Source organism: Desmodus rotundus, chromosome 5 (assembly GCF_022682495.2).
Source record: "Desmodus rotundus isolate HL8 chromosome 5, HLdesRot8A.1, whole genome shotgun sequence".
NCBI lineage: Eukaryota > Metazoa > Chordata > Mammalia > Chiroptera > Phyllostomidae > Desmodus > Desmodus rotundus.
In genome coordinates this window covers 121,774,064-121,799,687 of record NC_071391.1, presented here as the reverse complement: position 1 = coordinate 121,799,687, position 25,624 = coordinate 121,774,064, and the positions used below count along the sequence as shown (strand labels likewise).

Genomic DNA, 25,624 nt, shown 5'->3' with positions numbered 1-25,624 from the left:
TCATTGGGCAGGATTACTCCTCCCCAGCACGCTTGCAGAGCCAGAAAATACTTCTGCTTTCACTCCTCTTAAAGAGGGTCCCCCAACACAGATACACCTCTTCCTTTTCTGTATTAGGCAAATGATGCTTCAGTTTTTCTGGTTCTCTCCACCACTGCAAAATGTTAAGAAAAGTGAAGGGAAGTTGTCAGTTACTGAGACTTGCAAGAAGTCTCCAAATTTAAAGTGAAGACTTGGGGGCTGGGGGGAGTGCCCCCTTTCCTGAGAAGGAACAGGGTCCCTACACTAAAATAGAGCCTCTGCGTGAGTAAGGGGTGTCCCCACTCTGAAAGAGAGTTCGGGTGGGGAAAATGGGAGGAATATTGTACCGTGAAGAGAGGTCATAGTTTGAGAAGGGATGTCCCAACCACGAAGGTGGTTCTGTGGGGGAAGCCGTGAGTGTATGGGGAGAGGTGTACTAGCTATTGGGGCCTCTCGAGAGAAGGGGTTCTCTCACTTTTGGGAAAGGAGGGCCAGGCACTGAAAGGGTGGGCTGGGAGGAAAGCAGGGTCTTACACTGGAGGGCTGGGCAAGGGGGGAGGGGCTCTGAATCCACCGGAGCCGGAGGAGGGGCGGCAGCCTCGAGGGGAACATGTGCAGTACAACTACTGGCATCCCGAGGGGCAGGGTGGAGAACACGGCCTGGGCTGTACGTGGGAGGAACAAGGTTTCCACCGTGCGCAGGAGAGGGAGGACTTCCCTCCCGTACTCACCGAGGCTGCCGGCGAAACCGTCCATCTTGCGGGGAAAGCGCCGGGCTCGGGGCTCAGCGGGGCGGGCACTTCATTCAGCGGACCGACAGAGTGGCCGACGCTGAGCCTGACCCGCTCGCTCTTTCAGTCACCCGGCTCGCCTCGCGGCCTCCGCCCCCGTCGTCCGCCTGTCCGTCGGTCCGTCCGTCCGCCTCGGGGTACTTAGTCGCGGCCGCCAGGGCTACTTCCCCGTCAGGTTGAGAGCCGCGCCGCTCCTCCGCCTGGCCAACCTCCCTCCCAGGCAGCAGCCGCGAGCGCCGCGCCGCGCCCCGCCCCCGCGCCCGCGCACAGCGATAGCTCCACCCCCGCGCACGCCGTCACGTTTCCGACTCCGCCTCCCACGTGACGATACGGAGGCGGGGTCTTGGCGACCCTTCCTTCTCACCTTGTCTGGGCCGGGGATTCCTACAGTCTCCCTCGGGACTGGTGGCTGCGCCTGCGCGGTGAGCCTGCTAAGGACCTACGACTTGAGTCTGGAAGCTGGTTGCAAGTGGGTGGGGATAAAGGAGGGGCCTCCGGCCTGGGATCCTGGTGAAAGGATTCTCTCTCTTCGCGGCCCCTGGGGAGACCAAGTCAGGAGCAACCCCCGCCCCCAACCAGGAGATGGTCACTCTGTTTATACTGCTAGGACACTAAAGAGGCGACTGAGTGCAGGAAAGGATCCTTTCTGCCCCAGTTGGATGAAGGACAAGTAGGGGCGAGTCTTCTTGAGTAGCTCAAAGCCACCACAGCTACAGCCACAGCACCCAGGACAACCAGAAGCAAGGAATATTAGTGCTGGACAGGACCCAACAGTTCAACTTGCCTCCCCTTTAAGTTGGACACTGAGCCTCAGAAAGGACATGACCTGCCCAAGGTCATGGAGTCTGTAGAAGCAGAACGAGAACCCAGGTTTCATAACTCCTGCTGGTGTTCTTTCGACAATACCAGGGATGTAAAGCGACCCCTTATAGGGCAGATCATAGGATTGCCTACTAGGGAACTCTAACAAAGGATTGAAATGAAGTAAGCCTAAATTCTAGGCCCAACTCCATGTGACTCAATAGGTGACTGTCAAGCCACTAAACTTATTTGGGCCTCACTTTATTCATTTGCAAATAGGAGGACTGGACTTATAACCAAAACAATAAGTATACACAGCCTTTATCTTCCTCCTCCCACCCCTCTTCTCCATCCTTCTAAAGACCTTCCCGTGGTTCCAAAGTCCCTCCTGGGACTTGGTTGTGTGGATCAGAGTAGTAACAAGGAGAACTTAAGATGCTCAAGAATTAAGTTGATCTGACCAATAATAAAGAACCGAGTTAGGGGAGAATAAGTCATTCTACAGAGAGTTGCAAAAGAAAAGAACAGAATGAAGAAGGGAGAGGAGAAATAGAGGTAATTGGTGGGGGGAGAGTGGAGACAACTGTGCTTGAACAACAATAACAAAATAAAATAAATTTTTAAAAAAAGAAATAATAGGTAGCAACTGCCATAATGAGAGGGACTGAGAGGAATTAGGTAGTTGGAAGACTGGTTAAACATTTGTTGCTGTTTTGCAGTATACTTTTCCCCTTCAATGCCCCTTTAAAAATCTTCCCTAAAAATCTAAATTACTTTTCATTTATTTTTTGGATACCAGACCTGCATGTTTTCTGAGTACCATATTATGTGGAGACTGGCCATAAAGCATCCAAGATAAATTTAGGTTACAGAAAAAATGGTGCCTAAAGTTTCCTCCTTCAAAATGAAATTATTTACCCTGCTATGGACATTTTCATTCCTGTAAGTTTCTGTTAAGTCTAACCACTTAATGTTTAAGAAGGCCTTGATTCTGACACCTGCTGCCCTGTGTCTGCATGCAACCCTCTCTGTCAGATCAGTTAAAAGAATAGGAACTTGCATTGATATATTGATATGTAGAAGTAGTAGTAGTAGTAGTAGTAGTAGTATTTTAATCCTCACTTAAGGATATGTTTTTATAGGTTTTAGAGAGAGAGAAAGGGAGAAAGAGAGAGAAAGAAACACCAATGTGAGAGAAACATTGATCGGTTGCCTCCTTTACACCCCCTGACTGGTGATCAAACCCGAAATCTAGGTATGTACCCTGACCGGGAATCAAACCCGCAACCTTTTGATGTAAGGGACAACCAGGGCTATATGTATTATTTTTAATTGAGGAAAGGATCTACATTTTGTGGGGCCTGAGGGTTTTACTATTAGTGGGGCTCTTTTGAGACAAATGCATACAAAAATTACAAATACAAATTAAATGGAGTATTTATTTAGATTGAAAAAAGAAGTGAGACTAAATTACACATTTTTAAGAAGTCTGTAAATACTACAGACATTACAAAATAGGGAAATACAACATTTAATTAACTGCCTAGCATATCCCCAATGCTTTTTTCCTAAATTTCTTGGCTGTATACTCTTTGACTATCTCTTAATATGACAGGTTTTTTTCTTAATAGATATCCTTTGCTGGGATCCTGCTATAGGACAGGTTTTGTACCTCAGTGCTTTATACACCCAACCCCATTTCAATGTCACAGCAAGCCTAGGAGATCAGTGATTTTAAAAATAACTTTTTAATAGGATAAAAAGATAATTTAGTTTTTAGTTTCTAGCATGGTTAATCAATTCATCTTTATTATTGATAGCTGGGATGCATAAAAAAATCACTTCATATGTACAGGCTGTTTGTAGTATTGCTTCAGGAATTCTGATTGATTCTATTTCACATGATTCCCATTAAAAAAATAAAATATATGGTGAATTTTAAATTATGCATACTGCATTATTAAGTATATTCCTTACAGGAGAGAATTTCCATTGTGGTTTGACATCAACAAGAACCAAAATTTCCTTACCCTTCACTTACAATTACACATATCTGGTGATTAGAAGAATTTTCCCTCGACTAGCTTCTGGCTCCTGTTTCAAACCTTGTTTCTCCCACACTATATGGTACCAGCCATATGTTCGTATCACATTATAACCTCTAGCCCTGCACCTCCATGACAGGATGTTAGGGGTCATCAGAATATTCCTGGAATCTATTGCTAAATGAAGACAGCCAGCAATCACTTACGCGTGAGATAGGAGAGGCACCCTAGCCTAGAGCCTTGGAAGAAACCCATGGAGCTTATTTCATAAAACATGCCTGTTTTAGTTACTTTTATTTTTACAAAAGTAATCCATGCTCATCCTAACTAGTGAAGCCAACCAAAAGCTTTTTTATTTAAAGACAAGGACATCTATGAAATAAAAGCTCAATCAGAAAAAGAACAAATAGATGGAGAAATACAGCAGTCATGTGTCCATGGTAATTCCAGAATCCTGCTGGGATAGGTATTCTGAAGGGTAAGGAAAGTTCTTCACTTAAATATCACTGTTCTTTCCAAGGATTTCCTTGTCCATTGTACTCCGGGGTCCCTGGCTTTGCTGTTCTACAAAAGGGTGTTGGGAAGTGTGCCTTCCCTACAGACTGCTCAGCTCACTTCCTGCCGGTACAAATATGAGATCCAAACCTTACTTTCCAACTCAAATGATGAAAGGATTTGTTCGACAACATGATCCCTCAAAAACGTGTAGGCCTCTGATTTGTTTACTTCCAGTCAGCAATATGTGCCAATATCTACACCCAGAGTTCTTTCCTATACATAATTCTTAAGCATGATTTACATCTTTGCTTTCCTTCCCCAGTTCCTCTCTGTCTCTCTTTCAATCTAATGGGGCTATCTTCAGGCCACCAAACTTGGATGAGGAGATCATGCTCTTAATCAGATCATTGCTGTGAAACTGGGTCTAAATGGACCTTACTCAAAGTTTTTAATATTTTGTTTTCTATTTGGGAATCTAGAAGTAGTCAGCTTTCTAATCTTTTAGCCCTCAAATTTCTGGACTTTTCTTTAGTTCTCTTTTATTCCTGCTTGCAAATCAGTGCATTCTTACTTGAGCTTTTTCCCTTTCTTATAATGCTTTACTCAAGTTAGCAAAGAGTAGCCAACACACACTATTACTCTCTCCCCCAAAACTTCCTCTAGAGCTGTAGGCTTACTTATGCAAGTTGTGTGCCACCTTCTAAGTTGTCACAAGCAACAGTTGTAGCAAATCTTTTGCCATGACATAATGGTAACTCAACCTCCAACCTGTTTCCATGCATTCCTGACCCAATGAGGAATTCAAGGTCACATGTTTTAGTTCTTTTTTCCTTATAACAGCATTCAACTTTAAGGTTTCATTTTCTTTAGTAGTCAAAACAGGCTGACTGCTATTGCAAATAATCCCAAATTTTCAGTTGGTTTAATATAAGAAAAAATTTTCACTCTTCCCCGTACCCAAAGCAGATCATCAAGGCATTCAGCTCCATGAAGTCATTCAAGAACCCAGGTTTCTTGTGTCTTGAACTCCACTTTTTCAGCCAGTGAATAGAAGTAGTGGTTGAAGAACATGAAGAATCGATCAGGAAACTTTTTTATTCTAGGCACGGAAGTGTGTACCTCACTTTTAGCCACAGTCCATAGGCCAGAATTTAGTTGCATGACCACATTGAATGGCAGGTAAGGCTAGGATATATTTTCTAACTCTGTAATTAGAAGGAAAAGAGAAACATTTTGGTGACAATGAGCCAAATAGTAGTTTCTGCCATACTCCTCCTCACGGCACTTAGGAGAACTATGAATTTTCATTTCCTTGGATGACTATTTAATGTGCTTACCCATTACATTATACACTACAAGGGGAGTTTTTAGAAGATAGGACAGGTAGTTAAGACTGCACACTCTGGGTTCATACTGCCTAGAGTCAAATCCCGACTCTCTACTTCCTGGCTATGGAACATTGGACAGATTGCCTAATCACTCTGTGCCTATTTGTTTTCAACTGTAAAATGAGGATGATATCATTTCTATTTCCTAGAGTTACTGAGGGGTTATAATGCGACATGTAAAGCCCTTAGAACAAGGCCCTTGATGCCATAGAACAGTAAGTATTAGCTGTGGTTATTACCATAAGTGGGCTTGCATAGCGTCTGCTTTTGCTCACCTTTATATACTCTGTGGCTATTAAAGAGTAGCTGTTCCGTAAATATTTACTGAATATTTAACAAACAGAACTCTGAAAACTAGTCAATTTGAATACATGACTTCAACCATGTATTGTCCAATTGTTTTTAAAGCAGTCAGTATTAATTTTTCTGCTTTATATCTATAAAATTAGATCTTATAAACTATTTAAATAGTACCATAGTAAAATGGAAGGTTTAGTATAAATCCTTCAAAAAGAAAACATAACTGTACATGCTCATCAAACAAACACATAAAAATCCAAATATACTAGCCAGTTACAAATTACTGGGTAGTTATTTACATTCTCCGCTCTGACATAGGATTTATCTTTAGATTACTTGCAATGCAGGACCCCCCTTGCCCTTCACTTCTGGTCCTTTAAATGCAACTTAATTCAGGTCAATGCACAATCTAATGTGTACCATTTTCCCAAGAATCCAATTATTGCAAAAGGCTAAATATAGTCATACCAAATAATAAACATTTTAAATGTTCTCTTCATGCACAGAACCTTGACTCTGCGCAGTTACCTTCCCCTTCACGTCAAATGAGTTTATTGTGGGAGGAGTTCAGAATGCTTGTGTAGATACACACCACCTATGGCTAAAGCCTTGACCTAAGATTTGGGGAAAAATAAGATTCTGTACTGATTTCTCTGGTTTGCTCTCATTAGCTAGATCACCTTGAAAGGTAACTATAAAGTCTTTTTGGCTTCTTGACTTTCTCTCCCTCAGACATATTAAAGGTGTTTTCAAGAGTAATTAAGTTGGGTTTGTTTGTTTTGAGTATGCTGGGCTTTCCACTCCTTTTATTTCATTGTCTTAATGTTATTTAAAAAACCAAATCCTATAGTCATGGAATTGTGTAGAGTCCATAAAGCTGTAGTGCACACAAGCATAAGTATGACAGAGAAAAAACCAGAAATGTTTTTCTTTGGTCTTTAAAATAAAAAATTAGTAACATCTGAGTGGAAGGAAAGGGTTCTTTGTTTTTATTCTACCTTTAACGTAATGTAGAATAGAATGTATAATGTAGAATGTGTATGAAAACGTTCCTTCCAAAAGTTTGTAAGAGGCTATATGGCAATGATGTTCTAGCTCCTCCTAGCCATAAATAATGCCCAGGGATAATTTTAAAACTATTGCAAGAGAAACAAAAAAGAGCATGAGGGGATACATCCTAAAGCGTTAAAAAAAAAAGAAAAAAAGTCGCTGCCTCTGGGAAATGAAATTGAGTGAGGAAAAGAAAAAGGTAGGGACAGATACAGGGGGTTCACTTTTATATTATTTTAATGATATCATCAAGGTGTTCATTTTTAAAAACCATTGAAGTACAAGAACAAAATATGTTGCACAGCATATTAATTCAGGTACCTACAAACTGTATCTTTAGAGACTGATTTAAAATATCATAGTTATTAAATAACTGTTTTACCAATCTTGGCATGATGGCTATCTGTCACTAAGACTTTCTAAACGTACTGACCTCGGAAAAGAATCAAGCAATTAGCAGTGCTGTATGTAAATTCTTGGCAAGAGCTTAGGAGACTGAAATCTATCCCCTGGGAATCACAAACCATGCTTCATTTAGGGGGATTTGCTGCGTGAATGCGTAAGTGAGTGAATGAATGTGGGCCCAGGTTACTTTTGGTAGCTCTGCTGGTGCCATTCATGGCCACTTAAGAGAAGCCGGGGCTGTGGAGCTGTTTTCCCAGTGCTGACCCAGAATTTATGACATGATGTAGGGCTTAAATTTATTGAGATTGTAGAACCAATAAAGTTTCTGTGTGCTAGAGCTTTATCACATTTCCTGGATGTTGGGCAAGCCTTAAAAATAATAACTGATCATTTTCATCTCTTCACCATAACTATATACTTTTTCCCCACAAGGTATTCATAGCAGATTTTCACAGAATTGAGATTCTTCAGGGAAATACTGTTAAATAGCAGTGTTATAGTGGAAAGCAGCCAATCATGGATATTCAACTCTAAAAATTAATAACATCGGAAGTTCTTGAGACATCTATCAACAATGTAGTTTTAGCAACAAGTGATATGATCGACGTGTTGCTACAGAAAAATTAACCTGTGGCTGGATAAATTGGAGGAGACAGTGGAAGTAGGAAATGCAATTAGGAGGCTGCTACAGTGGAGTGGTAGCTGCAGAAAGGTCCAAAAAGAAAAGAGTTGAAGGAAAACAACAAATAAATGAGCAACAACAACAACAAAAACCCTTGCAGGCCCTGACTGGTTTTCCTCAGTGGATAGAGTGCCGACCTGCAAACCAAAGGGTCACCAGTTCAATTTCCAGCCAGGGCACATGCCTAGGTTGTGGGTCAGGTCCCCAGTAGGGGGCGTGCAAGAGGCAACCACACATTGAGGTTTCTCTCCTTCTCTCCCTCCCTTCCTCTCTGTCTAAAATAAATAAATAAAGTCTTTAAAAAAAAAACCAAAAAACCTTGCAGACAGGGATTACTGATTGTCTCAGAAACTAAGGGAAAGGAGGAAGAGAGGTTTTCCAGGTGCAACTCCCAGTGATGAAGAGAATACTGGCAGCATTAAATGCAAAAGGGAACTTTAAAAAAAATAGGTAGTAAAGAAAAGAAAATACAGTGGGTAATAGTTATTTTTTTGTTGGCTCGCATCAGAACCCCTTTTCTTTAATGGGAAGCTGAAGGGAATCAGATGTCATCTTTGGCAGCTGGGCCCTTAAATTTATTGAGATTGTAGAACCAATAACGTTTCTGTGTGCTAGAGCTTTATCACATTTCCTGGATGTTGGGCAAGCCTTAAGTGATCTTAACCACTTGGAAGCCCCAGCCCAGGTCTTTTAATCTCAGAGGAGTAACACAAAAATCCAGCAACTAGGGACTAACACTAGAAGGTAGTTGAAAAATTGCAGATGAGCAGTGATCATGGGTGAAGGAATAAAGGGAGACGATCAGCTCTAGAGCGGCATCCTCAATGAACTTCTGTGGGGTGAACTTGGTGATGCTCTCTGTGCCCTCGATTGCCTGGGCTCCTGCCCATTTTCTGTGCTTGGTCCTCTGGGATCCCTGCCGACCCAGTGAACCACCTGATGTCCTCCCAGTGAATACATTTTCTGCTGGAGTTAGCCGGAGTGGGTTTCTGTTGTTTGCAGTTGAGAATCCTGTGTGGCACAAATACAGCCTTTAGTTTTAAACAGACTGTGCTGGTATCCTGACCAGATGCCCAGATGGAAGCCTCCAGCACACAATTCAAAATGTGGGGTTAGAGTTTAGGAGAGGGTTGGGTCTGGGAATGTAGATTTATGATACTTGTATCTAGAGCCAAAGATTTAAACCATGGGAAATCATCAAGCAAAAAGATTTGAGAGAGAGGAAATGGAAATGAGTAGAGAATAGAACTTGAGGGAACGCCAATCTCTGGGCAGCCAGAGAACGAGTCAAGAAAGAAGCCATAACAGTTGCAGGAGGCAAATCGTGCCAGTAGCACATCGGAGAAGCCAAAGGAGCCAAGGCCTTAAAAAATATTGTGGAAATCAGGTTCTGTTAAATGGTACAGAGTCCAGGGAAGACGAGGACAAAAAGTGGGGCTCTTGATACAGTGATTAGAAGGCCCCTGATCTTTAGGGGGCTATTTTGTCACGATGGTGGGAAAAGAAATCAGGTGGCAGGGGGTAATGACTGAGAGAGCTGTGTGAAAGTGGAAGGAGAAAATATAGCCTACAGTGTGGCAGGATTTTGTCTGTCTTGTTCACTGCCGTATTCCCAGCTCCTAGGCAAGTACCTGGCATATGACAAGTTCTCAATAAATATTTGTTAAGTGAATGGACAATGAAGAGCAGAAGCAGAAAATTAACTTGGGTGAAAGTATGGTTAAGGGACAAATTTTTAGAATTGGGTACACCTAACAATGCTTGCAAGCCAGGGTTATCACATCCTCTCTCCCACTTCCTCCTGGGGCTGGAGAACCTGATTTCCTAGAGTCTCCACTAGTTACCTGCCAGATCCTTCTTCCCCACTGCATCCCACCACAGCCCCCTCACTCCACTATTTAGTTTGTTTGTACTATAACCTAATATAATTACCATTCCTTAGATAACTTGTCATTCTGATTTATTTCTTATTCTCAGAATATTCTATTTCCTTTACGAATTTACATCCCATACCGAGTTAAGTCAAGTATTCTTCATCTGTATTTATTTTGTTCATACCGCAGTAGAATCTCAATAATCGATTGTGGATGACCCAATAAAACAAAATCTGATTAACTAGAAACTGAATTTTAGGTGTACCGTGAGGCGATAGCTCAATTGCACATTTTTAGAAATTCACTACTTTATGGTCCTTTAAAATGCCAAATTTTAAATCCAATAACAAAATGATGAAATAAAGTATCAAAACATTATAAACACATAAAAGCATACAATTTAAATAGCCTCTGATTTAAATAATAATAAAATGTAAGATTTATTCTTTTTATTTTCATTTTTTCTCTCTCCAAATGTCAGAAGTCTTTGAGTGAAGAACAGGCATTTAAAAAATAACTTGTAACTAGAAATTTAAGAAGTCAGAAGTGGCGACCTGCCTGGTGTGGCTCAGTGGATTGAGCGCCTGTCTGTGCACTGAAAGTTTGCTCTTTCGATTCCCCTTGGGTCAGGGCGCATGCCTGGGTTGCAGGCCAGGTCTCCAGGTGGGGGCGTGTGAGAGGCAACTTGGAGAGGTTTCTCTCCCTCTTTCTCCCTCTGTTCCCCTCTCTTCTAAAAGGAAATAAATAAAAACTTTTTAAAAACAAAGTCATAAGTGGCTCTTAAGTGCAATATGCTTGGACTATAATAATAAAATTAAAGACCTGGAGGTTTCCCATCCCTAGTTTCTGGTTCTTCATGGATGTAATTAAAGCACATAAAGCTTTTCCAGTGGATTGAAGAAGCAGTATTTCTTACCTGCAAACTTTAGGAAGGCAGTCTTTGCGTGCCTGTCATAGGTTCATCAGAGGAGTAAGCTATCTGGGTGTTACTGTATTAATTTACCTTCAGGCAGTCTGAAATTACTTTTAGAAAAAGACAGGAAGACATATAAAATAAATAATTTGCTTTTGATCATCTCATTCCCTTGAGGTTTGTTTCTTAATAATTTCCTAATAGTTGTATGTGCACCTACGTGTGTGTGTGTGTGTGTGTGTGTGTCTCCAGGTAGGTCGTCAAGAAGCATTTTGTATCATTCGTCACCCTCCTCCTAGTCTAAACCTTGGCTTTGCCCACACGGAGTGCTTGATCAAGGTGTGAATAGTCTGTAATAGCACAGCGCTTCTGGTTGCATAGACCGATGAAGTTCATCAGCAAAGTCCTCCCAGCCACAGCTCGTGTTCTCCATTCTTGGGTTCCTGGGGACTTGTACTTAACTGAGCAGTCATTTCCAGATAAGGCCACCCTGGCTACTTCCCTTCAATTTAAATTGTGACGGTTGAAATTTGGGGAGGATCTATGAATTTGTTAATCTATGTACTAAAATTACATGAGATTACCTCATACCTGAATCCTTTATTTGAAAATGGCATCATTTTTGTACCAGGCTGTGTGGTGAGATGTGACCCAGGTACAGACAGTCCATGGTGTGAGATGGGCTATTCTCACCCACAAGGGCAAAGTCATTCCTGTGGAAGAGGCCTGGGGCCTCTCAGGCCTAAAGGTGCAGGAAAGGCATCTTCTCATCAGCGTGGAGCGATAGCCATTCTTAGTCATCTGCACAAAACCGGCCTTGCCACGTGGGCCCCGCTGCAGGTCAGGAAATGCAGGCATGGCAAAGGATGTGAACAAATCACCAATAATTCTGTATAATAACAGAAATATTTAAAAAGCAGTGCAAATGAAAATGAGGAGCTCCACTTGCTAGAAATCAAATTGGGAAAGTTTTGTTTTGAAAATACTATTCAGTGCAGAGGATGAGGCAGAGAAACAGGTAGTCTTACATAAGGCATGTGTAAAATGGTCAACACTTCATTTATCAAAAGCCCTAAAATGTGACTGCCTTTAACTTAGCAACTTCACTCTGAGAAATTAGCCCAAATGTACAAAGATATATCTACTAAAAGGTCTCCTCACAATATTATTTTTAGTGGCGCAAAATCAGATACCACCTACAACAAGAAAGATTACAAAATAATGCTATATGAGCTCAGCATTACAAAAGAGATGGTGTGTAAACCATCTATGGACAAGGGAGTGGGGGAAAAAATCCACCAAAATGTAAACAGTGGCAATATGTGGGTTGTGGGATTCTGGGTGAATATTATCTTATTTGTACTTTTTCTGTCTCTATAATGCACATGCATTACCTTGGCCATCAGTTACAGTCTTTCTAGAAACAAGTAAAAAGAAATGCACAGCACTAGTCCAGGTCCTTTCATGATTTCAGTACGATTGAGGAGATGCAGCTAAACTTCTTGCTTGGTTTTCATATCTGCTCAGTGGAGGATTTTCAATGTCAAGTTTTTAAAGTGCAGAACAGCTCTAGTGTCTAGAGAATGACTTCCCATGAATTAATAGTCAGAGAAATTGGACAGCTTGCATAGATAGATGCCTTCCCTGACCCGCATGGAACAGGGCCAGCAAAAGGGTAGATATTCCCAAGTGGACTGTGTCCTACATATTCTTGCCCGTGTGGACTGGAGTCTTTTAGCTGCCCATGGTTACCCTTGCACGGAGGGGCACACTTCAGGGAGAGCCAGGACAGCTGGTGTAAGCACATCACTTATAACACTCTTATGGCTATGATGTTAAGTCCACCCTGAAACTCTTCAAGTTCTAGAGGACATTAGAGAAATCAGTCTGGTCCTGTAAGTAGTTTCCATGCCCCCATCACATTTTCCAGTTAATATTCCCTATAATTATATTTAAAGTCGTAGTCACTATGTTATGTAACCTGGCATATACCAAGCGCCAGGATGCCGACTTGTAGGGGTAACTTTGAGTCCGAGACAAAGCTTTCCCTCACTCTTGTCACCAGAAGATAGACCCTTTCACCTTACCTTCAAAGAAAAAAGGGGAGAATTAGGAATAAGCTCCCTTTAAGGGAAGCTGGAGAGTTCTTCCCGTAAGGCATATTGATGTTTTCTCACAGCCAAACGTACTAGAGAAAGACTATTGTAGAGGTAAAGAAAAGCAATTCTTTTGACATTGAGACATATTTTTTTGGTGAAATACCTTGGTAACAAGCAAATGCCTTCCTGTGTTGGTCACCTTCAGCCTCTTTAAATGAGCACAGCTTATCCCCCAAATGTGCAAGTTACCCCATGAAGATGGAGTGAAATAGACACCCATGGTGGTTATGGTGTTTTTCTGGTACCATCTTTCCAGTGGGCAACTTGTCAGTCTGTATAAAAATTCTAAAACCATTCATACTGTGTCCCAGGGAAAATACTCTTCTGAGAACTTATCCTGAGAAATAATTTCTGATATGCAAAGACTGTGTAAAAATGTTCATCACAGTGTTATTTACAAAAGTGAAAAACTGAAAAAAAGTCCAGTGATTGGAATTAGTTAACTAAATCATAGTATAATCATAACCATGAGCTACTAAGAGGCCATTATTCATTATGCACTTGTTATGTACTTGAATAATACGTAAGAACACTAAGAAAGGCTCAGGATATAACATTAAGTGAAAAAATAGATACTATAAACCCAGTGGTGACATATGTTCTGTGTACACAGGCCCACACACCACACATCTGTGTGTATAAAGTAACCCTCACTTTTCAAAAGTTTGAGTTATGCCACTTTGCTTTTATGAAAGACCTACTATAGTACCTGTTTTCAATAACCCAAAGAAATCCAAAGAGGATTTTCACTTTTTTAAAAAAAAGTGAGAAGGACAAATAGCTTTCAGCATTTGTTTTGCAACAGCCATGATCGGGGCAGTGCCCGCTCGGAGCAGGGAGAGTGGCCCTGCCAGCTCCTTCCCCGGGAGCGAGTGCCGCAGCTTTGAACTGTGTCTGTGAGCATCTGTGCTTTATCTTGATTTATTTTGTGCATCTGTTAGCAAGATGTGTCTTAAGGTATCAGGAAAGCCTAAGAGAGCTCATAAAAGTGTTTACACTTAGCTCAAAACTGGATGTTATTAAGTGCATTTGGTATGATTTGGTAGATTATTTTTGGGGTCTGGGCATGCTCAAAATTTTTTCCATATAAATTAATGGTAATTGTTTCTTCACTTGATGCCATTTTGGCTTCAAAAGTTTTCATAGGAACACTGTTTTCAGATAGCAGGAGATATCCGTATACATGCACGTGTTTGTGTGTGTATATGGATGTCCCCTGCTATCTCTATCTATCTATCTATTGATCTATCTATCTATGAAGAGAGAGAGAGATAAGAGACTAGATTGTCCAGACTTACTGGATTACCTTCTTTTCGAACGCATATCCTATAACTCATTGCCCCATCTTGTACGACCACAAGAAGTCACTCATCTCTCCAGATATTTTTGAACACCTCCAGCAGTGTTTCCATATCTAGCAATCTACACTCATTTCCAGCAGTCTCCTCGCACTCAGCAAGCCTGCTCCAGGGCTCTCTCCCAATCACCTCTGGCCAGCTCATAATGGCTTTTCCATCTGACTGTCACTCTCTAATATCTACTTTATGTGAAATGTGAAAACCTTCTTTCTATTTCCCAAGAAGCAGCTAACCTAAGGCTGCAGTTTTAACAAACCTTAGGAAGACTCACAGATTACATAAGAAAATTACAGTGCAGAAAAAGAAATTTTGAAAGTGGGTATTGATATCACTGCCCCTGAAGTTCCCCCTAAAGTCTCTTTCCAGGACCTCCCAGTCCCACTCCTTAGCTCTTAGCTGGCCACTGTGGTGCTGGAATCTGCCCTACCCTCCTGGATGGAGTCTCGTCTTGTACTCTTGGTACAAGTTGTGGGCCCCCAACTTCTCATTTCTGACCTTCAACAGAGGAAACAAGACACTGCGATTACATGGACAGAGGTATACCCGCCCCCAGTCACAGTGGCTGTTTGCGTCATTAAATAGAAACCTCAGCATCTCCATTTAAAACACCTGCATTCAGATTCTTCTACCAGTTCAGGATGTCCCCCAAAACAATTGGTTGCCACTTCTTTTGGATCCTCAAGAACATAAAAACTGTTGTCACTAAAGACAAAGCCCACTTTTCATCCCTAGAACATTCAAGAAAAAATTCAAAAAATTTGGAATACAGGTTCAGATACATAATAACAACAAATAGTAAACAAGTTTGCACTATGTACCAGGCCCTATACTAAACACCGAACACATACATTACCTTATCAATCTTCATGAGACCCCTCTACAGGAAGTGCTATCATTAAGATCTCCGTATGGATTAGAAAATTAAGACAGAGAGCAGTTAAATAATTTGCCCAGGGTCACAGAGCCAGACAGTGGTGAAGCAAGGCCATAGCCAGCTAGTCCCATTGTAGAGATTTAACCACTCTTAGCCATTACATTATAATGCCTCTCGGAATTGGAGGAAGAAAATAACTGGAAATTAGTAAAGGAAGGAAGGAAGTATTGCAAAATAGTGACTTGATTTTGTGCATGTGTGTTTCAAATTGCCTAAAAGGAACTTTATCTTTAGAATTAAGAACTAGAATATCCGTATCTATATTTGTAGCCACATCTGTGGCTGCAGTCACGCACCATATAACAACATTTTGGTTAATGGCAGATGCATGTGTGATGATGGTCCCATAAGAATATAATAGAGCTGAAAAATTCCTATCGCCCCATGACACTGTGGTTGATGTAACTTCACAGCACAACACACTATCATGTGTTCGTGGTAATGCTGGTGTATATATAAGGCTGTGTTTATGTATATTCTATAAAAGTATAGCACATACAATTATGTACAGCACATAATACTTGATCATTATAATAAATAACTGTGGTACTTGTTTATGTGCTTACTTTTCTGTTATTTTAGAGTGTACTCTTTCTCCTTATAAAAAAGTTTGCTGTAAAACAGTTTGCCATGTTACACTGGCAGCAGCCTCATATATTTCAAGCTCATAAACATTCATGTTTATGTCTATTGACTGTGTCGCTTTCTCTTGTACCTGAACTTGATTTAATCTCCTGTGGTTTTATACAGTAACATGCCACACGAGTTTGTAGCCTAGGTGTGTAGTAGGCTAGACCATCTATGTTTGTTTGTGTTCTATGATGTTTGCATAGTAAAGAAGTTGCCTAAGGTCCTATTTCTCGGACCCTATCTCCACTGTTACGCGGCGCATGACTGTATATCTACGAATGTGTTGGGGAGAGAAACAGAAAGCTGCTCTGGGCACCACACATTCATCTCCCTAATTCACACTGACCTTTCCTATTTAACCATCACAGTAGACATCTTTTCCCTGAAAAATGCCACTGGTTTCCACAAGTAGGGCCCGAGGGGACGATGTTTATGCTCTGTGACCTCATGCACCGACTTTAATTGACTGAACTTACTAGACCACCTAACTCACTTTGGGCCAATACAATTTTCTTACCTGAAGATTTCAATTGGAATCTAGAGCTAGCTAATCAATCTGGCTAATCTAGCTCATCAATCTTGAGGACATATATAGTCAGAGTAGGTTAACTGTTATAACAATCAATCCCCAAACTTCAGGAGCTTAAGCTTATTTCTCAATCATATCACAATGCAATGAAGGTCACTGGAGATGAGGAAATACTGTGCTCTACAAATTTTATCAAGTACCCAGGCTCATTCTATCTAGTGGTTCAACTATTCTCTGAGGACTTCGTTAAAGGAAGAGGGGGAGGATGGAAGGGTGCAGAGTGTGTCTTTTTTTTATTAGACAGGCCTAGAAATGGTATGCATCACTTCTGCCCACATTCCACTGACCTAACTCATCGCCTGACCCTACAGAACCACAAAGGATGCTGGGAAATGTCATCTAGTTGTAGGCCCAGAAAGAAGAGAACATGGGTAAATGACCATCTATTTAGTCTCTGTCACAACATTTAAGTTTTGAACTGTGGGTTTCATAATCTGTTTACTACGAGCATGAAAAAGCCAAGAAAGCTGATTTGTAGAGACAAGAATGAAGCAGACGTCCACAGGAAAGCACAGGTGTGTGTGTGTGTGTGTGTGTGTGTGTGTGAGAGAGAGAGAGAGAGAGAGAAAGAGAGAGAAAGAGAGAGAGAGAGAGAGAGTTTCTTCCTGGTTTTCCATGTTTTCTTCCTGGTTTTCTACTTTAGGCACTATGGCACTACTTTTTAAAAAATTTGTTTTGCTTTATTCTGTTTTCATATATAAAATTTTTGTAATAACAGCTTTGTTGAGATATAATTTGCATCATAAAATTGAGCCTTTTAAGGTATCCAATATTGTAGTATATTCAGTGGTTATTAGTATATTCAGAGTAGTGCAGCCGTCCTCACTATGTAACTCCAAACATTTTTATCTCCGCCAGAAGAAATTTCAGTCCCATTAGCAGTCACTGTCTATTCCTCATCCTGCCCAGCCCCCATCAACCACTAATCTATTTCCTGTGTCTATGGATTTGTCTATTTCAGACATTACATAGAAATGGAATCAGACAATGTACGGCCTTTTGTGTCTACATTCTTTCACTTATTCAAGATTTTTCCATTTTTAGTATGTATCTGAACTTCATTTCTTTTTATGACCAAATAATATCTATTGTATGGATATTCTGATTTGTTTATCCATTCATCAGCTGATGGACATTCGAGTTGTTTCCACTCTTTAGCTAGTATGAATAATGTCACTATGAACATTGGTGTACAAGCATTTGTGTGCATGTATGTTTTCACAGGAATGGAATTGCTGGGTCATATGGTAATGACTCTATGATTAACATTTGGAGGAACTAACACTAGTTTTTAAGAATCCTGCTGTCCTTGAGCTACGTTAACATCCTTCACATAAATACATGAATTTCTTTTTTTTCCTCTTTTAATCAACTTGAGTTAGTTTTAATAATATTATTTGCAACACCAGGTCACCTATGCCTGTTGCATCTGCTTTAGACTTTCCTGATTCCTTAGTCCCCTTTATTTTGGCTCTATTTTTGCCTGACTATTTGATAGTGTTTTAGTTCAGCTTTTTTTGGCTACAAGTATCAAACACTCATTGCAGTTAGCTCAAGTATAAGAACTTTAAGAAACACATGATAAGATAATGGAAGCTTTCAGAAACCCAAGAACAGGTACCTTAAGGGGCTGGCTTCAGAGAAACTAGTGCTGCAAGCTAGTCTTCGATTTGAGGTGGCTCTACAGGACTCACCAATAGAAATTCATAGGTGTTCGTGGGATTTCATCATTATAAATACAGTTCAGCCAGATCCCTTCTGTTCTGATACTAACTGGTAACTTCTCTCTTTGCTTTCACGCCACCTGTCTGAGAGAACAGACTCTGATTAGCCCAGCATATGTTTTCAAATCTGGCTGCAGATCATGGGAATCTAGTCAATCTATGTGTTCATTGCCCTTGTATCAGGGGCCCACCTCTGGTCCCATCAGCCATGATAAGATGAGAAATCAGAGAGCTGGATCACGTGACACAAAACATGGTGCCGGACCTACATCTTCAGCAGGGACTAGGGCTTAGAGCAGTTCCCATTGGATGCTCCTGGGATAGGAGGGTATGGTGATTGATGTTTGTGTGTGTGATAGATATTTTTAACGAAAAATGGATCACCTCTTCTCCAATCAACTTCTATTTTTGGTCTTAGCAATTCTGCTAGGACATATAGGTTGGGGCAAAAGTAGGTTTACAGTTGTTTGTATAGAAAATAATACAATAATTAATAAATAATACAAGAGTAAACTCCATGTTGCACGTACTCACAACTGTAAACCCACTTTTGCCCCACTCTGTAGTTTCCTATATTTAATCTTCAGCTTTATGTAGTGTAATTAAGGGTAAGACAAACCCATGGTTCCATCTCAACCCAGTCAACTCCTTGCTCAACTACGCCCTTGTGAGAAGAGTTAGACAAGACTTGTGGTAAAGATGCGGGGTGAAGAGTGAAGGACTAGAAAGGAGTTCCTGGGAAGACCCTATTTCCTGTTCCTGGCAGAGCTCCCCAGTCCCCCAACTCCATTCTCTCCCTACTTTCCACCCAGTTTCCTAAAACTTAAAGTTAGAGCCACAGCAAAAGCTCAAAAAGTATAGCTAGCTGTGCACAATTGCCAGCTCTACTTTCAACATGTCCCAGCTGGAACACGATATGAGGCTCCTTGAGCCAGAACTGAAGCTTTGAGATGGGTAGAAAACTGGCCTGGAGTATGTTCTTTCTATAAGGAAAGAACTCAGAGACAGAAGTTTACTTATAAAAGGAAAAATGCAGGTTTTAGTATGTTAGGGGGAGCAATGACTTTTGAAATGGAAAATTAAACTCTTATTAATAAAGCAAAACATTTTTAAAAAACCCATTCAATTTTATGAAGCCTTTTATCTAAAAAGATATTCTGATTTCTAAAGAGGGTAGGCCCACAGTCTGCTCTATTTTATTTCTTGTTCCTCTGTTTTTTTTTTTTTTAATGTGTTTCCCTGTGGCTAATGTCAAGTGTGGATTTGCCAGATTGTCTGGATATACTCCAAAAGAAATATCCCACATATATCTTTAAAGAAAAAGGCATTTAGTATACACAAGTCTAAAAGCTAAAGTAGCTTGAGGGTAGGGATGAGGCTGTAAAGGAGGACAAAGAAGCTGGGGTTTTATATTTTAAAAACTAGCAAACTTTTGACCAGACTTTCTGAACCTTAGCATTTTAGGAATCTGAGTTGGCCAAGTCAGTTGTGAAAGACTCATACACAGCAGGAGTAAGAAAAAGAAGAGACTATTTATATGAGTTTTGTACAACCTGATTGGATATGCAGTGTTCCATAACCAGGCAAAACACAAACATGTTTGTTTATTTTAGGGCTGCCTGCTGACCTGCATTGTGAGTTTGCTCAGGGGGCCAGCCTGGCACAGAGGGGCAGAGTTGAGAACCCAGACTAGGGGCCTCTGAAGGCAAGTGCTGGGATCTCTCCGGGAGGGCTTTCCCAACACTAGGTGGCTAGTGTCAGGAACAGGCCTTGGAAACACTGTCTCTTGGTAGTTGAAGGAGTCAGGCTGATTTAGCAAATCACATTGCCTTTTAGATTAACTGTATTCTTAAGCATATTCCCGAAGAGGCTGAATTCCCACTCACAATATGGGTGTAAAAATGTGACAAGATGAGGCCCAGGGTCTTATTGAAGTGATGCTCTGGATCTTAGAATAAGGAATAAAGGTGCAGAGTGTGGATAGAAAGGCTAAGAGTATGGACGTGGGAGTCAGGCTGGACTTCCAGCGCTCCCTTTCCTAGCTCTGCGATCTTGGGTGAATTCATCTCTCTGTGCCTCTGTTCCCTAATCTGTAACGTGAGGATTAAACAGCCCCGACTGCAGTAGCGTCATATGTGTATTAAACGAGTTAACATTTTAGAGGTAATTAGGACATTGTGTGTCAGGTAGTAAACAATATATGTGTTTGTTAAGTAAATAAAGTGGAATACACTGATGATAGGCGAACTTTGGGTTGATAGACTCCAGAACTCTGTGTTCTCAAACGGGAAAGGGTCAAATGCTAGAATCAGCTCATACTGGGGCACATCCAAATAAACTCCAGTGCGATTGTTTTATGAAACACCACACTAGCCCCTTTTAAAATGAGGCAGGTCTAGTGTGCACCCCAATGTTCATAGCAGCACAATTTACAATAGCCAAGTACTGGAAGCAACCTAAGTGCCCATCAGCAAACAAGTGGATCCAAAAACTATGGTATATTTACACAATGGAATTCTACGCAGCAGAGAGAAAGAAGGAGCTTATACCCTTTGCAACAGCATGGATGAAACTGGAGAGCATTATGCTAAGTGAAATAAGCCAGGCAGTGAGGGACAAATACCATATGATCTCACCTTTAACTGGAACATAATCAATAGAAGAAAAAAGCAAACAAAATATAACCAGAGACATTGAAGTTAAGAACAATCTAACAATAGCCGGGGGGTGGGGGGGGACAGTGGGAAGAGGGGATTACAGGAACTACTATAAAGGACACATGGACAAAACCAAGGGGAGGGTGGAGGTGGGGGAGGGAGGTGGGTTCAGCTGGGGTAGGGTGGAGGGATGGGGAGAAAAGGCATACAATTGTAACTGAATAACAATAAAAATTTAAAAAAAAAAGAAAAAAAAATGAGGCAGGTCTATATGCAGTATACTGCTGTGGAATACTCCCTAGGATATACTGATTGGTGAGGGAGAGAATTAGTCCCAGGACAACATATGTGGAAATAACTATGAGAACTAGCACTTACTGAGTATTTTTCATGCATCGGGCATCGTTTTAAGAGCTTTACGTATATTAATTCATCTAATTTCCACCAAAAAAGGGGGTTTTCCCCCATTGTGGAAAACAGAGTCTCAGAGAGGTTAGATAATGTGTCTAAGGTCACCCAGCTGGGATTTGAATTCAGATGGTCTTGCTCCAATGTCTGTTAACTAATCACTATGTCGAACTTTTCTCCCAGTGGTATAATCCCAGTAGTGTACAAATAAAACTATATACATATAATTATATATATTTACATAAATATATATGTATGTGTATATTTACATATATTGAGGTCTGGAAGCATAGACACTAATCATTAACCCTAAAGAGAGGAGTGGAATTAAGTGGGGTCCACTAGAGGCAGATGCTTAACGGAGAAAGGGGGATTTCACTTTTTATTAAATATACTTCAATTTTTTTGAATTATTTAGTGTAATACAAATATGGATTCATATATTGCTTTTGGAATTAAAAATAATTGTGAAATAAATGAATTTATTTTACTTAATAAGCAACTATAAAAGACTTACTCTATTCCAGCCAGTGTCCTTAGGGCTTTACAAATATTAAATAACTTATTAATTCTCTTAAAAATCTTTATCTTGCAGATGCAGAAACTGAGGTACACATCACAACATTGTTAAAGGGCCAGGCTGGGATTTGAAACCATAGAGTCTGGCTACAGATTCGATGCTCTTTCGTCACTGTACGACCCATGTACACACGTGAGCGCTGAGTCCTAAACGCATGGTCCTCACACGTTTTCAAATGCTAAACCATGCTAAACCAGGCTACCACCATCACTCCATGCTATGGAAACACCCTTCAGTCAGGTGGTCAGAAGTATAGGCTCTGGAATCACACAAACATGGACTTGAATTCCATCCCTACTGGTGACTAGCTTTGTGACCTTGGGCTACTTATTTAACAATTTTGATCTCAGCATAGTAATCACTACCTCTTACGATTGTAATAAGGATTAAAAAGTCTTAGTATATGTGAAGTGTTTAGCACAGAAACTGGCATATAGCAAGAAATAAACATGTCACTTATAGCCATTATAATTATTAGTTAATTATCTAGCACCCCTTTCCCAACTCCCACTAAGGGTGGGGGTAGGCTTTTTCTGCCCACCTTTATTTGGGGCACAAAGGTGCGTACCTTTGATACAGCACTTCCCATTGATGTGCTTGCAAAAAATACACCCACCTGTATGTATAAAGATGTTCATAGACGCATTGTTTGTTTAAGCAATAAGCTAGAACCACCTAAACATCCATCATTAGGAAACTGATTAAATAAATTTTGATGTTCCAAGTAAGGAACAATAGTAGGGGACCCTGCGTAGGCCCAATAAACAAACAGCAGCCTCCTTCCCTACTCAGATTCTAAACAAATTGAGAAATAAAACAAAGGAGTGGCAGATGAAGACCTAAATACCCCTGATAAAAGGCAAGGTACCATATGCTAGCTCACATTAACTGAAGACAAACAGGTTTCTTACTCCTGAAACTGAGAATTGGGCAGACATTCACACAGTTCTCACTTTTAGGGGAGTAGACGGCATGTTCCCTACAGGCAACTAAATCCCAAGGAGAAAGGGCAGAGCTGACCTAGCATGCCTACGTTATTCTTCCAGACTTGGTAGTCAGCTAAGTCTCTCTGGACTCAGGGAGAAGGTAAAGGGACAGAAAGGGGCCAGGAACTGTATTAGAGTGCCTCTTTCATTTGGAGGGCACACTCTCTTCTAACAGAGACAATGTAGACATTAAAAGTAGGGCTTATAGCTGCCGTGCACATGCGGAAAGATCTCTAAAAGAGCATTTAGAGTGAAAAAAGCAAATGCAACATTAGTATAACAGTATCTCTTCTATGTAAAATTTTGTTAAAGAATTTACATAAATAGGTACACACAAAAATAGCCATAATGGTTACATTTTGGAAGGGGATTCAGGGGCAGAAGAGGAAACTTTTATCTCCCCTTTTTTTAAAAGGCATTATTTATTCATTTTTTAGAGAGGGGCAGGGAGGGTGAAAGAGAGAGAGAGAAACATCAATGTGTGGCTTCCTCTTGTGTGCCCTCCACCAGGGACCTGACCCGCAACCCAGGCATGTGCACTAGACTAGGAATAGAACCGGTGACCTTTTAGTTCACAGGCTGGCACTCAATCCACTGAGCCACACCAGCCAGGGCTTTATGTTCCCTTTTGTGCCTCTTTAAATTGTTTTAATTTTCTTCCTGTGTATATTTTACTTTTATTTTTTAAAATACTCTTAGGGGTTATCTGGACTGTGGGATTAATAACCATCATTGTTTTCATCTTTATACTCCTGTGCAAAAACATTATAATACATGTTACTTAAAAAAAAAATAAAAACAAGGCTGCACTGGGGAAAAAAATGCCTTATAGCCTCAGGAGTCCTAATGAGCTATAATCATAGAGACGCCAGACCAGTCCAAATTGGAAGAAAGAGCTATAATCACAGGAAAAGAACTCTCTCCACAACTTGAAATATCCCAGAAAAAGCAGCAGTAATGATAGCAGGGCTGACTTCAGAAAAACAGAGACAAGAGTGGCCATGGCAGGGCCTGCAGTGGCTGGCGTGGGCAATAACACGAAATGACGTCAGAAAACAAAAACCCAAGGGCCCCGAGAAGGACACAGATGGAAGGACCTGAGGTGTGAAATAAACAGGGAATTTAGGAGTAAATGCTAAAGTGATTATGACTCATGGCCTGATGGTCCTCAAGACTCGAGTGTCCTCGGAGAAACCCTGTCAGAGTTGTATAACCGAGGCATTGCGAGAGGAACATGATGGACCATTGAGGTTCTTCCTGCAGCCCCAGGTCATCGAAATGAGGTCAGTGTGACAGACCCTGCAGGGAGGCAAGATAGGGGCCTCAAGCAAATATTTCATCTCTCCTCCTTCTGCCCGCCAAAGCTCTGGCAGAGAGGAGCATCATTACAGGAAAGCATGCATGTGGCTTAATGACTTGTCACTAGACCAGACCCTGTAAGAGAATTCCAAAGAATTGATTTTCATGGGAACAAAATACAGTAATTCATGTTGCAATCCTGTCCAAATCACTGAGCAAATACTTTAAGACCCAAATTCCTTAAAACAGCTTTGATTTAGCACACACTGCACGTTCCAGCTAGAGGCTGAAGAAAGTGTGTAGCTGCCCACGTGAAGCCATTTCTCAGGGTTCTCTGGCAGTTAAATGCTCAAGAAGAAAGATATTTGTTAAACTCCCTTTGGTTCTCACAAACCGAAAGCAGCCGTTACATAATAAAGCATGTAAAAAGCTCCTTGGGTTAAAAAGTCCCCGATGTTTTTCCTGCCTTCAGTCATTTTCTTTGTTTAAAGTTGTTCAGAAACAGTGAAAGTTCATGAAGAAAAAACATCTCCAGCAGGAAAATGAGTGTGAGAGTTAGTCACAGCTAGACTCACTCATACGTCCATGAGGTTGTAACTTAATCTTGACAACATAGTCTTTCCTGGAAGAGATTTAAGCAGAGATTTATCATTTTATAATTTGTGGTTTAAATTTGAGCCATAAACCAAGCAGCTGTATCGGTCTGAGGCACTTTTGAATCTTTGTAAAACCCCAGGAGGCAGGAAGACAGTTTGAAACTTGGGGTTAAACCGAGAGAGCACAAAAGACTAGCTTTCTGTATGCATTCTCCTTTCTGAGGAAATGTATGGAATCCACGCCTTTGTTTGTTTTAGACTTGGGAGAAAAAAAGCAGACCGATGGTGGGTTTTCATAAGCTCCAGGGTCCCCTGGGAAATGAGAATCTGGAAGCTGATAGGGGGGAAATGGGTGGAGAAAGGGGAAGCGAGGGGGAAGGGAGGAGTGCTGGAGATAACCGCTGACTTCACAGTTTTCCACGGGGCCTGCCCTGCGTACCTCTGTTGACATCAAAGCTCTGTGCACTTGCTCTGTCAGTCCTGCAGGCTGCTGGTGGGCCAACGAATTGGCTGTTCGCAGGCCCCAGGATCAAATTTCTGAAATTAACTTTGCCTTAAAAAAACAGAAAGCAGATTTGCAGCTCTGTGTGGCAGCTCTGAGCCACCCCATGCTTGTGCTCAAACATCCACCAGGGAGAAAGGCAGTTTTTGCAGCGATGCTTCCAGAAACCTGGGCAGCTCCCCAAGGTGTCTCACTGGTTCTGCAGCAGTGCTGGCAGTCTGTGGGCCGATGGGTGTGGCTTTCACAATCATGTTGGGGCACCTAGATTTGGGAAGACTTGCCTCCTCTCCTTGGAGCAATCAGTGCAGGGCATCAGACTTTTGCTGGCAACTGAGCGCCCACATTGCCATTCTCTTTCCTCCCCGCTGGGATTTACTTGTTTTCCTTCCCATCTTTCTCTTCTCTGGAGTCCTCTCACCGCTCCCCAAGGGAGG

The 25,624-nt window shown here is 41.2% G+C and overlaps 1 protein-coding gene across 2 annotated transcripts in view; it reads right to left on the bottom strand.

The window, feature by feature from the left end:
• The window catches only part of EML4 (EMAP like 4), a 138,449-nt gene extending 137,383 nt beyond the window's left edge, over window positions 1-1,066 (bottom strand). For both annotated transcript variants that reach the window (XM_053924299.2, XM_053924301.2), the window contains exon 1: window positions 753-1,066. In XM_053924299.2, the coding sequence (XP_053780274.1) occupies window positions 753-777 (25 nt within the window). In that variant the 5' untranslated portion in view covers window positions 778-1,066. The remainder of the gene's footprint in view (window positions 1-752) is intronic.
• Between the last annotated feature and the right edge of the window lie 24,558 nt (window positions 1,067-25,624).